This window comes from Panulirus ornatus, chromosome 15, assembly GCF_036320965.1.
Source record: "Panulirus ornatus isolate Po-2019 chromosome 15, ASM3632096v1, whole genome shotgun sequence".
In the NCBI taxonomy this organism is placed as follows: Eukaryota; Metazoa; Arthropoda; class Malacostraca; order Decapoda; family Palinuridae; genus Panulirus; species Panulirus ornatus.
Window position 1 is genome coordinate 25,700,708 of NC_092238.1, and position 13,695 is coordinate 25,714,402.

Sequence of the window (13,695 nt, forward strand, 5' to 3'; positions counted from 1 at the left end):
TTGATTTGTGGGGTCCCTTGATTTGTGGGGTCCCTTGATTTGTGGGGTCCCTTGATTTGTGGGGTCCCTTGATTTGTGGGGTCCCTTGATTTGTGGGGTCCCTTGATTTGTGGGGTCCCTTGATTTGTGGGGTCCCTTGATTTGTGGGGTCCCTTGATTTGTGGGGTCCCTTGATTTGTGGGGTCCCTTGATTTGTGGGGTCCCTTGATTTGTGGGGTCCCTTGATTTGTGGGGTCCCTTGATTTGTGGGGTCCCTTGATTTGTGGGGTCCCTTGATTTGTGGGGTCCCTTGATTTGTGGGGTCCCTTGATTTGTGGGGTCCCTTGATTTGTGGGGTCCCTTGATTTGTGGGGTCCCTTGATTTGTGGGGTCCCTTGATTTGTGGGGTCCCTTGATTTGTGGGGTCCCTTGATTTGTGGGGTCCCTTGATTTGTGGGGTCCCTTGATTTGTGGGGTCCCTTGATTTGTGGGGTCCCTTGATTTGTGGGGTCCCTTGATTTGTGGGGTCCCTTGATTTGTGGGGTCCCTTGATTTGTGGGGTCCCTTGATTTGTGGGGTCCCTTGATTTGTGGGGTCCCTTGATTTGTGGGGTCCCTTGATTTGTGGGGTCCCTTGATTTGTGGGGTCCCTTGATTTGTGGGGTCCCTTGATTTGTGGGGTCCCTTGATTTGTGGGGTCCCTTGATTTGTGGGGTCCCTTGATTTGTGGGGTCCCTTGATTTGTGGGGTCCCTTGATTTGTGGGGTCCCTTGATTTGTGGGGTCCCTTGATTTGTGGGGTCCCTTGATTTGTGGGGTCCCTTGATTTGTGGGGTCCCTTGATTTGTGGGGTCCCTTGATTTGTGGGGTCCCTTGATTTGTGGGGTCCCTTGATTTGTGGGGTCCCTTGATTTGTGGGGTCCCTTGATTTGTGGGGTCCCTTGATTTGTGGGGTCCCTTGATTTGTGGGGTCCCTTGATTTGTGGGGTCCCTTGATTTGTGGGGTCCCTTGATTTGTGGGGTCCCTTGATTTGTGGGGTCCCTTGATTTGTGGGGTCCCTTGATTTGTGGGGTCCCTTGATTTGTGGGGTCCCTTGATTTGTGGGGTCCCTTGATTTGTGGGGTCCCTTGATTTGTGGGGTCCCTTGATTTGTGGGGTCCCTTGATTTGTGGGGTCCCTTGATTTGTGGGGTCCCTTGATTTGTGGGGTCCCTTGATTTGTGGGGTCCCTTGATTTGTGGGGTCCCTTGATTTGTGGGGTCCCTTGATTTGTGGGGTCCCTTGATTTGTGGGGTCCCTTGATTTGTGGGGTCCCTTGATTTGTGGGGTCCCTTGATTTGTGGGGTCCCTTGATTTGTGGGGTCCCTTGATTTGTGGGGTCCCTTGATTTGTGGGGTCCCTTGATTTGTGGGGTCCCTTGATTTGTGGGGTCCCTTGATTTGTGGGGTCCCTTGATTTGTGGGGTCCCTTGATTTGTGGGGTCCCTTGATTTGTGGGGTCCCTTGATTTGTGGGGTCCCTTGATTTGTGGGGTCCCTTGATTTGTGGGGTCCCTTGATTTGTGGGGTCCCTTGATTTGTGGGGTCCCTTGATTTGTGGGGTCCCTTGATTTGTGGGGTCCCTTGATTTGTGGGGTCCCTTGATTTGTGGGGTCCCTTGATTTGTGGGGTCCCTTGATTTGTGGGGTCCCTTGATTTGTGGGGTCCCTTGATTTGTGGGGTCCCTTGATTTGTGGGGTCCCTTGATTTGTGGGGTCCCTTGATTTGTGGGGTCCCTTGATTTGTGGGGTCCCTTGATTTGTGGGGTCCCTTGATTTGTGGGGTCCCTTGATTTGTGGGGTCCCTTGATTTGTGGGGTCCCTTGATTTGTGGGGTCCCTTGATTTGTGGGGTCCCTTGATTTGTGGGGTCCCTTGATTTGTGGGGTCCCTTGATTTGTGGGGTCCCTTGATTTGTGGGGTCCCTTGATTTGTGGGGTCCCTTGATTTGTGGGGTCCCTTGATTTGTGGGGTCCCTTGATTTGTGGGGTCCCTTGATTTGTGGGGTCCCTTGATTTGTGGGGTCCCTTGATTTGTGGGGTCCCTTGATTTGTGGGGTCCCTTGATTTGTGGGGTCCCTTGATTTGTGGGGTCCCTTGATTTGTGGGGTCCCTTGATTTGTGGGGTCCCTTGATTTGTGGGGTCCCTTGATTTGTGGGGTCCCTTGATTTGTGGGGTCCCTTGATTTGTGGGGTCCCTTGATTTGTGGGGTCCCTTGATTTGTGGGGTCCCTTGATTTGTGGGGTCCCTTGATTTGTGGGGTCCCTTGATTTGTGGGGTCCCTTGATTTGTGGGGTCCCTTGATTTGTGGGGTCCCTTGATTTGTGGGGTCCCTTGATTTGTGGGGTCCCTTGATTTGTGGGGTCCCTTGATTTGTGGGGTCCCTTGATTTGTGGGGTCCCTTGATTTGTGGGGTCCCTTGATTTGTGGGGTCCCTTGATTTGTGGGGTCCCTTGATTTGTGGGGTCCCTTGATTTGTGGGGTCCCTTGATTTGTGGGGTCCCTTGATTTGTGGGGTCCCTTGATTTGTGGGGTCCCTTGATTTGTGGGGTCCCTTGATTTGTGGGGTCCCTTGATTTGTGGGGTCCCTTGATTTGTGGGGTCCCTTGATTTGTGGGGTCCCTTGATTTGTGGGGTCCCTTGATTTGTGGGGTCCCTTGATTTGTGGGGTCCCTTGATTTGTGGGGTCCCTTGATTTGTGGGGTCCCTTGATTTGTGGGGTCCCTTGATTTGTGGGGTCCCTTGATTAGTGGTGAGCCAGTAAACAAACCTTGCGGTGGTTAGGGTTGCTGACTGTGACGTATTCACAGACGGTTGTGGTCGAGGCCGCACACGTTCGAATCCTGGTCGTGGCGTTCAGTCCGCAGTCAACCAAGCTGTTCATCCTCCTACTGGGGCTAGTTGATAGACTGAGGTACTTGCTTAGGGTTTGGTTTATAAGAATTATATATATATATATATATATATATATATATATATATATATATATTATATATTATATATTTTTATTATACTTTTTTATATAAAAATATAATAATCACTATATATTCCTGAGTCCACGGGGAAATGAAAAAAAATATGTTCCCAAGTGCATTTTAGTGTAACAATCACATCTTCAGGGGAGACAAGAATGAAATTTAAGTCTTATCCTGTGGGAGGGCACAGGTGAGGAACTGGAAGGTGGAAATAGCTGGTCCCTCGGAAGCAAACGCCTGACAACGCTCACTGAGGAAGTATGCAAACCATGGATGGAATGAGACCTGTCTGTAGCCCAGTGTTGACGGCTTATCAACGACTATGTTATGTTGGATCAGGCAGCAGGCCTCAGTGACCTTTACGAAAATGATAGATTGTGAGGTCTTGCAATGAGGTGTGTGTGTGTGTGTGTGTGTGTGTGTGTGTGTGTGTGTTGTACTATGTCTTTACTCCTATGTTTATGGACACACACACTCTCCCTCCTACCAGGCCTAAGCTGTGCGTGTGTTAGTACTATTTGTGTGTTACGGCAAGGTAGGTTTACACCCGTGTTGCTCCGTCCCTTAACACTTATGGGCCATGTCTTTACTCCATGTATACACACACACACACACACACACACACACACACACACACACACATATCCACCTGCCTAAGCCAGGTACCCACGTATCGACCTGCCCTGAGGAGAGGATGAAGAAGTGGGATTAGCTCATCCTGTAATCCTGTCCTTACGGTCGGGTGATATCATCAAAACGAAGCTCATCTCGCTCACAGATTTTCTTGTCTTTATGTCTACTCCTTAAACTCTCGAAATCACCAGAAAGTTTTATTCCTCTTTGTAAAGTATCAGTAAAACTTACTGGCGAAACCAATCAGTGACTCTTGTGAACGTAACCAAGACATTAGAGCAGTGAGACAACGAAGTTACTAACGCTCTTTCCTCTGTTTACTTATCATGCTGAACAAACTAATTTTTCTTTACATTTTCTCCTTCTTTTCCTGGCTTGTTGTCCCACTTTGTAATCGTCACGCAAAGTCGTCTTCAGTTATGAAGCGAGAAGTTCTCTGGGAGCATTCGTGGTTCTCCTGGAAGTCTTCAGTAACTCCTGCAAGATGGTATTGGCATGGTAATATGTTGCACAAAATGCCTCTGGCTTAGAAAACGGACGACCGGCGCTCCAGAGACAATAGAAGTCATTAAAGTTTTCCAGTTACAGAAGCGATTGTCTCTGTAACGTGGAGGATAATAAGCGTTAAGCCGAAAATAATTACAGTGTGATAGAAACGGTAAAAGTCAACAAACTCGTGTGTGATACCGGGCATACATACACGTGCATACATACATATAAGATACACACATGTACACATACATGCATGGGTCCTTTCTCCTGCCACAGGGCCGTATTTTATAGGTTTCCCACAGTGCCCAGGAGGAAGGCCATGCTACTGGCAGGTAGCGTCAACATACGACAGAACCTCAGATGGAAAGTCCAACACTTGGCTCCTCGCTCTGTTCCTCAATCTTTTGGGAAAGTAATACGTGAAGGAAGGATTTCCAGACACCCGCTCCCGCCCATAGTCGTGGCCCTCTACGACACGCAGGGAATCCGTGGGCAGTATTTTCTCTCCTTTATCCCAAGGATAATATCCCATACTTCATCACCTCCACACTTCTCATACAGCAACAGAGTCCTTCCCCATTACACAACGCGCCCTTATAACTACTACCAATTTTCTTCCTATAGCTCCCGATATCCTCCAGCCCCCTTTTTATTCCCACTCAAGACACAACCCCTTTTCCCGAGCCTCCGTCCGTAGTCCCTCCTCCCGCCGCTCTCCGTCTACATCAAAGGACAGGAAGTAAAGCCTGTCAACAACAGCAGTTGCCAGGCTGACCACCAGGAGGCCAGGCTGACCACCAGGAGGCCAGGTTGACCACCAGGAGGCCAGGCTGACCACCAGGAGGCCAGGCTGACCACCAGGAGGCCAGGCTGACCACCAGGAGGCCAGGTTGACCACCAGGAGGCCAGGCTGACCACCAGGAGGCCAGGTTGACCACCACTGGCTACGCCACTTCAAACAATTGTGTGGGCGTGTTGAGTCGTGTGTGTGTTGGTGAGAAGGAGGCAGGACTGACTACCACGCTAGATGGTCAGTATAGTGCTTACTACATTGTGGCTTGCGTAGGTGTACTGACAGGAGAGGTGAAGGTCCAATGTGGCTGAAGCAATGTTACATTTCTTACTGAAGACTTTACTCTGTATGTACAAGCCAGGTGGTGTGTGTGTGTGTGTACGTGTGTGTCCGGTGTTGTGGAGTGTTGTTTGTGACTCCCACAACTCACGTAATAGCCAGGCAGTGACTCATATTCCAGAGGCAGGCTGGCGAAAACCAGAGTCCAGGGCTCGCGCCAAGGAGGAGGCCAGGGTGGACACGGGGCCAGCTGACAAAGGAGGCAGGGTTTTACGGAAGTTAGGCATTGGCCACACAGGAGGCATAGGTCTGACATAGGAGGCCAGGTTGACCACCAGGAGGCCAGGTTGACCACCAGGAGGCCAGGCTGACCACCAGGAGGCCAGGTTGTGTCCGAAGTACGTAGCACAGGCCAGGCCTGAGCGACGGCTGGCGGAGACGGAAGCCATCGTGAACTGGCTAACGCCACTTCAAAACAATTGTGTGTGTGTGTGTGTGTGTGTGTGTGTGTGTGTGTGTGTGTGTGTGTGTGTGTGTGTGTGAGAGAGAGAGAGAGAGAGAGACTGATCTACTTCACGTAACTTATACGACTGGTCAGTATAAGTGCTATATATATTATTGTGGTCTTGCGTTAGGTGTACTGACGAGGAAGGAGGTGAAGGTCAATGGACTGGCTGAAGACAAATTGTTACATTTCTTACTGAAGACTTTATATTACTTCTTGTATGTATAAGCCTGCGTGTGTGTGTGTGTGTGTGTGTGTGTGTGTGTGTGTGTGTGTGTGTGTGTGTGTGTGTGACTCCCTAACACAACTCCACGTTAATACCAGGCAGGCAGTGACGTCATATGTTTCCAGAGGACAGGGACAAGGCCGCAGTAACTTGCAGATGTTTATCAGGGCTCGGCGTCGCAATGGAGAGGAGGAGCAGCGGTGGCAGCGGCGTGTATTACTCTCGTGAAAAGTTGAGAGTAATATGAGGGTTATTATTGGAAAAGTTTAGGCATTTAGGCCATCAGCAACGGAGGTCATTAGGTCTGTCATAACTCCCAGGTCCATTAGCGTCTATAAGACGATGGGTCACCGACTGCCGAGGTTGCCTTTATGGCCTACATGTGAGAAGCATTGGCCCTCTTTTGACTCTGGTCTCTGGTCTCGCATTCTTCGTTTTTCCTTACTAGAATGTAGACTTATATATCAACGTTGTAGATCAGGCGTCATGACCTTCCTACAGTAATGTCCTGTGATGGTCAACGTAAAAAAGACTACATACAAACATATATATATACATATATATATATATATATATATATATATATATATATATATATATATATATATATATATATATATATATATATAGCAATTGATATTTGTCCCTTTTCTGCAACAAAACTGCCGGGCGAATTTCTACAATTTCTGAACAATTTATGTATTTCTGTTAACATTTATCACTAATGGTGCTTACTTCTAGAACAACAGACTGACTTACAGGCCACAAAAGAGACTAATGGTTGTACAACCTTTGGTTTAGCTCTACATAACACAAGAGACGTAACGAGATAACGTGCCAACAGTCCTGGGGATGGCGTGTGCGTGAAGAAGAGGAAGAAGGGAGAGAGAAGGAGGAGGAAGGAGGGAGGAAGGAGGTGAAAGAATCAGAGGAAGAGTTCAGGTCGAGGGAGAAAGAAGGGAGGACAGTTTCAAAAGGTGAGGAGGAACTATGAGGGATACTCCTCTTAGGGAAGAACAGCTCAAAGACCTCAGGGTTCAGTAACGAGCAACCCTAACGTTAATGAATTAATCGCAGATCGAATCGCGGAGACAAATGTAGACACGTACGAGAAATGATCTGCAGTAATGAGTTTCTATCAGCGTCTTGGTCGACTGCAGCTCGTGTCTCTCGAAAAAAGATCTCGTCTCTCACGTCGGCACTGAGGACCTTCTGTGTCTCGTCACGCTGGGTCTCGCGCAGAGCGAGACGTGTAAACATTTTCCTCAAAATAAATGCTCAACAGAGGATCCAAGTAATAAAAGTTTTGATGGCTCCCGAACAATTTGATGACATTCTGTAAATATTCACAGGAAATTCCGTGTCGATGGGAAAAGTGAATTTGGGATTATTTTTTTTTTTTTTAAGGCCATTTCAATTACATGCATCTAGTTAACTGTTGATTACAAATTATCTCTTTTCACGACACTAACCACAGAGTTGGGTCTCAACTACGTGAGGAGAGGTGTACATTAAGACACCCTCCCTCCCCTCTACACACATCCCCGGGGGCAAATCAGTGCCCCAGTTACGTTGGGGCAGTGTTCAGATCCTCTTGGGGTAAGGATCCGACGCTGTAAAGAAAAATAAAACTTAAAGATTATGAACAATTTGAAAACTTACGTTTAAAGGCGAATGAAGCAGAGGACTTAACACTAACTCGAGTATTCGTGTTTTGTGTTGCATTCTTTTTTTTCTACCTTTGCATCAGGGTAACATAATATCTAATAGTTTTTTGCTTAAGTAGGTAAGGATGAGAGGGAGGGTGCGCGAATGTGCCGGGAGGTCGGTGTTGCACGCAGCGGGGCTGTGCAGCCTGGGACACCTCCAGTGCTCCGCTGAAGGCCGAGTGAGACAGAGGTGCCACACGCGAGCACCACCGACCCAACCCCTGGATGTTGTACCCCTCCTCAGCTCACACGGAGGAACGCTCACCCCACCTCCCGCGCCAGGGTGCTCACACCCCCAGCCGACCCCCGTCCTTCGTTGCCCTGGCTGAAGGAGAGACACATCATGACCTACCCGACAGTTCTGATAAAGTTGTCGTCAGCCGTGTGAAAAAAATTTTTTTGCTGTTACTATGATTTTGCCACGTCAAGCCACCATGATCAGTTCGTGTACTCGCTCGCATTAACTAAGATCTGAAACGACTAAAATAAAAAACGTTGGGAAGGTAATACATATATATATATATATATATATATATATATATATATATAAGTATACACACACATATATATATATATATATAAATCCATAAGTGAAAACAACAGTTCCTAGGACTAAGGGCAGTGATTACGACTATATCGATGAGAGCTAAAATACAATTTTAATGTCCCTGTGGATAGCAGACCCTTGTGCAAGATCACAGGAGGCAGCATTCGAGGGACAGACTAGGTGTCCCAGGGAGGTAATGGTTGAGCCAAGGGCAGGAGGCCCGTGTTGGAGGACGACCGTGTTGTTGGTGCTGACCCTCACCGTGCTATGTTGTGGTGGAGAGACCACAGGAGGTTTGCCACGCCACCAGACCTCACTCGCTAGTGATATCCTCGCACGCTACCCCGGCCAGGACGATTACATCAGTAGGTGATCTGCTTATCTTCCTTTATATATAAGGCTTTAACCTTATCAGGCCTCCTTCAGTAGCTAAAGATTGCTTGTGTCCCTGTGTATGTACTGCATGTAATACTTGTACAATGTACTACTGTATGTGATGAACGTATGACACTCTCACTCTTGAGGTAAAGGATTAATCAACTCCAAAATTCTGTCTTGATTAGCACAATACGTCACATCATGCACAGAGAAAGATATCCATCTGTACAGTCAGAAAAGTAAGGAGGTAATCTTCAGAACACAGAATATCTCCTCAAGCATCTGCACGTACGATTCTGCAGAAGAATAGAGGCACGAACCTCCTCACCATAGCTTTATGAAAGCCTGGTCCAGACCTGCCTTATCGTATTGATCTGCGAAAAACCATTTGACTCGACTTTCTTCAATAGCAATTTGTTTCCTTCACATACAAAAAGGTGGGGGGGAAACAGGGCGAGATAAAAGCGTGCAATCAAATTATTTGCAAGTTTCATATCATATGACCCACTGCACAGTCGTGTTTAATTTCATTTTTTTAAATGGTGGAACACGAACAAAAACTGTTGCTTTACTCGTAAATCCTTTGAGACTAGTACTCACCGCTTGGCTCGCTGGCAGCAGTGAGGCTGTGTGTGTGTGTTGTTGGCCGGCGCTCAGCTCACTGTTAGCAGTGAGTGAGGCTATGTTAACGGTGGGCGCTTAGTCGCTAACAGTACTGAAGCTATGTTAGCCAGCACTTAGCTCGCTGAAAACACTTCGGCTACGTTAGCCAGCACTTAGCACTCCGGCAACATAGGGGATGTGATAGCCTTCCCAAAGCTCAGTGGTCAGCGCTCAGCTCTCTGGCAACAGTGAGGCTATGTTGGCCGGCACTCGTTTCGCTGGCAACACTGGGGCTGTGTTAGTCATCACCCACATCTCTGGCAACACTGTGGGTGTACTAGCACAAACCTCGTCGCTGATCTGGTTCGCTAACTCGCTTTGCTAACATTCAGCTTTTTACTGTCTACATTTATTACACTTGTGAAATATAATGTGTACCCTGCGTCGCTTTTCATAAATATTTTTTCCTATATTTCGTTATGAAAAGAAAAAAAAACACACATGAAAGGAAAAATTCCCCAATGGTGTTTGCTAATATTAAATTCGTATTTTTCAATCTTATTTATATATTCTTTTTTTTTTTTTTTTGTTTAGCGTTAATAACACCGTTCCATTATATGTTATAACAATTACTGTTGATTCAGTGCTGAAACTACCATCGTTCATACACTCTCTCTCTATACATATATCTATATTCCGCTTCTATACACGTCGTAGTAGAGTGTTCCATACATCACGTTCTCAATACATTTAGTCCGGCTCCATATATCACGTTTTCTCGAAATTATAGCCCGGTTCTACACTTCGTTTTCTACTCATATGATTGGACCTATACATCACGTTCTCTATACGAGTAATTGGGCTCTATTCACATCGTTTTCTTTATATTGTATCCCTGGTTCTACGCATCGTTTTCTATACATATAATCCAGACCTATACATCTCGTTTTCTGTACATATAATCCGGTTCTGTACGTCACGTTTTCAGAGGGGAAATTTATACAGACATTACGTCGCTATATGGAGCAATTTGGTGGAACGAGGAATAAGATTAGAATACTATGAATATTGAATGGCCGAGATGAAGGTCGAATCTCAGAGCGGTGAGGGGGAAGGTGGAGGGACAGCCACATGATGACGTAGCAGGGAGCAGGGGTGAAGGATTCAGTAGATACGAAAAAAAAGAGAAAAGAACCAAGAACTTTTTTTATACAGAAAATTTAGAATTAGAATTAGGAATAATGGTCGTTTTAATGAACGACTTGTTACATTTATAAGGGGATACAGTGCAAGGATACTGTTATAACTGATATGGATGACCAGACCCAAGGTAATATGAGATTTTAAGAAGTCCATAAAGATGATTGTTTAACTTGTTGAAGGCGGGGTTATGTAACATTGTCTGTATTCACTTCAAACTTTCGCCTGCTTCAAGACCTGTCCTTGTGGGAGGAAGGTGTCTCATTCACCTTCGGGCCATTTTTAGTTTATTCTGAACTTCTACTGAAACACACAATATACCAGACATTTTTTTCCTCTCTCTCTTTCAGGGAGGGTTTCTATCCCCTCGTATCGGGTCACTGAAAACGCTTTGGGACATTTTTCTTTCTAATGTTTCTTTCCAATACGCACTCCTCATGTTGTGGTTTATTTGTGAAGAAAAACTTCTAATGGTGATAAGGTCAAATTTTCATTTAACTAATCGTACTGGCATCTTACACACACACACATTATATATATATATATATATATATATATATATATATATATATATATATATATATATATATATATATATATATATATATATATATATATATTCCTATGATCAATGTACACGTGATATCAGATGTAAACTAATTACCACTATACACCGAGATACGAACTCAGGTCAATCTGTGAGGCCTAGGGGTTAGGCTACCTGCCTGCCACAGAGATGGACCAAGGTTTGATCCTCGGGTTATAGTAGTAAATAGTTTCAAGTGAGGATGAGTAAGGAGAGGTTGACTTACATGGTATACAAGTCGGAAGTGGAAATAACAAGGTGGAAGGATGAAATGAAGGATGCTTTGTGCAGGAAGGTGTGAGGCATGCACGGGACAGAGCGAACAGGAACGATGTGGTATACAGGGGGAAACGTGATGTTAATAGGCTGAGCCAAGACGAGTAAAGCCCTCAGAAGCCATGGGAAGGTATGTGCAGCTTGACACTAGTTTCGGTGCATAATACGTGACACAGAGAGTGGATGTGCCGTTTTTCAACTATTCCTGGCGTTACTCCCCTACACGGGAAACGGCGAAGAAGTATACATATATATATATATATATATATATATATATATATATATAATATATATATATATATATATATATATATATATATATATAATATATATTTATATTGAAGGTTCTAGCCACGAAACAAAGGCATCATCAGGGCCAGGCTATGAGAGAAAACGCAAAGAGAAAAATATTAATCTAAAGATTTATTCAGGTGGAAAACCTTCATCATAATGAGGGGCAGATTAAGCTATTATGAAAAAACGGTGATCCTTAATGAGGAGAGATGTTATGAGGAAAGGGTGTGGATGGAGGGATCACACATGAGGAAGATCACACATGAGCAAGTATTGGATGATGTTAAGACTAATCCCGTACCTAAGGTCTGATGAGACGGAAAAGAAGACCGCAAATCCTGGACAGGAAGGGTAAAAGGTGGTTCTTAAGACGGTGTTACCTCTCTGAGCATCTACAGTCTACAACCTACTAACAATAAGGTCATGAGTTGCTCCTAGGCATCAAAACAACACCTACTGTCAGGGCGGATGATATATATATATATATATATATATATATATATATATATATATATATATATATATATATATATATATATATATATATATATATATATATAAATGTATGTATGTAACATTTTATCATTAAATCATTTGTGTTTTCATGTCAAAATGTTACTATCTGTCATAATTGTCATCTTTTTTCATAATTCATGAAGGCCATTTTCTATGCACCCACAACAAGGAAAGTAAATTTTTGTCTAACAACATTTGCCAAGTGAACGTAAATGAATGAACAGAAAAATGCTAAAATAAGATAATTATCAAACAACACCAAAATTGTAGAGATGTGTTCAGCAACTCGGAACATCTTGTGTCGAGTTTTATTCTACAATTACTAAAGTCTGTTTTACATGAAAATATTCATTTACATAAAATATGTAAAAAGATATTGCTTATCATCGTTACGATTACATTTACATATCCCGACCATATATATGTTTTGGTAAGGAGTGATCTTTGCTATGTATGAGAAATGAATGATAAATTAAGAATGTGAATACAGAAATCCAGCCCACTGGAGAAAATAACCCTATCCAGTCGTAGCCTGAACACGTACCTGTCTGTTTACATATGTGTATCTGTGAAGTGAGCAATGCTAACCTCTTATCGTAGGGTTGTACTGGATGAAGAGTTAGAATCGATGATGTCTGGCCTTTGGCTGAGTTTGGTGGAATCGGGAAGTGGGGTTGAATTTGAGAGTGGAGTTTGAATGCGGAGGATTATAAGTACATGGGTACCCTTTACCAAAACTGGCCGGAGATACACGTCTGCTAAATTCTAGATCGATTCGTCATGTATCAAAAGCATATATAGCAATTATAACTGGTGAAATGACAGGAGGAATAAGTAAACAGAAAGAAAGAAGAAAACAAGACATACTATTTTCTATCTCTGGGAACCAAGAAAAGACTAGGAGTGAGAATTTTTTTAACGCTGGTGTTTGTGATCTTGTACATGCCATCATGCCTGTGACTGCATGTGATATACAACATAGATACAGCCGATGTATAATACAACTGTATCATTATGAACGTCACTCTCTATCAGTCGTGTTACTCCTTGTTCATCTGATTTTCTCGTGAAGAGCCAGACAGCCAATTGTGGGTTGCCTTGTAATCTTGAACTGATTCATTTTGTTGTCATTCATAACTCACACAAAATTCGAATTGATGAGTAAATGTGGTTTCTCAGAAAAAAAAAAATGAATAGAGCACATAAATATTTAACAATAAAACTATAATGTTGCTGTTGTAGTATAAAAATTTCTAACTTTGATGTTTGGAAAACTGATAATATATATATATATATATATATATATATATATATATATATATATATATATATATATATATATATATATATATATATAACATGAGTCGGCATATAGTTATGCTATACACTAAGTCTATATTGCACGCCTGCAAGTAAGCACCACAGCTATCTGTCTGGTTCGCTACATTATGATAGCTGATCATTGCTATATTCTATATTCTAAGACTATCCTTGACTGTTACATCTATTGACTGCGTTATGAAGCTGAAAATGATAAATGGCGCACAGTTACAATCGCTGTGAGGAAACTGAAAGAAATTGGAGGAATAAAAAAAAAGAGAAAAAAATTTTCTTTGATCTCGCAACACGTTCCGCTGAAGAGAGTATATACGTTTTTTTGAACAAATACAT

General features: G+C 43.9%; 1 protein-coding gene across 2 annotated transcripts in view; it reads left to right on the top strand.

The window, feature by feature from the left end:
- Nucleotides 1–7,804: 7,804 nt before the first annotated feature.
- LOC139753776 (protein turtle homolog B-like) overlaps nt 7,805–13,695 on the top strand; it is a 120,434-nt gene continuing 114,543 nt past the window's right edge. For both annotated transcript variants that reach the window (XR_011713762.1, XM_071670629.1), the window contains exon 1: nt 7,805–8,536. Coding sequence is in view for 1 of the 2 variants with exons in the window: in XM_071670629.1 (XP_071526730.1) it covers nt 8,287–8,536 (250 nt within the window). In the remaining variant the exon portion in view is untranslated. The remainder of the gene's footprint in view (nt 8,537–13,695) is intronic.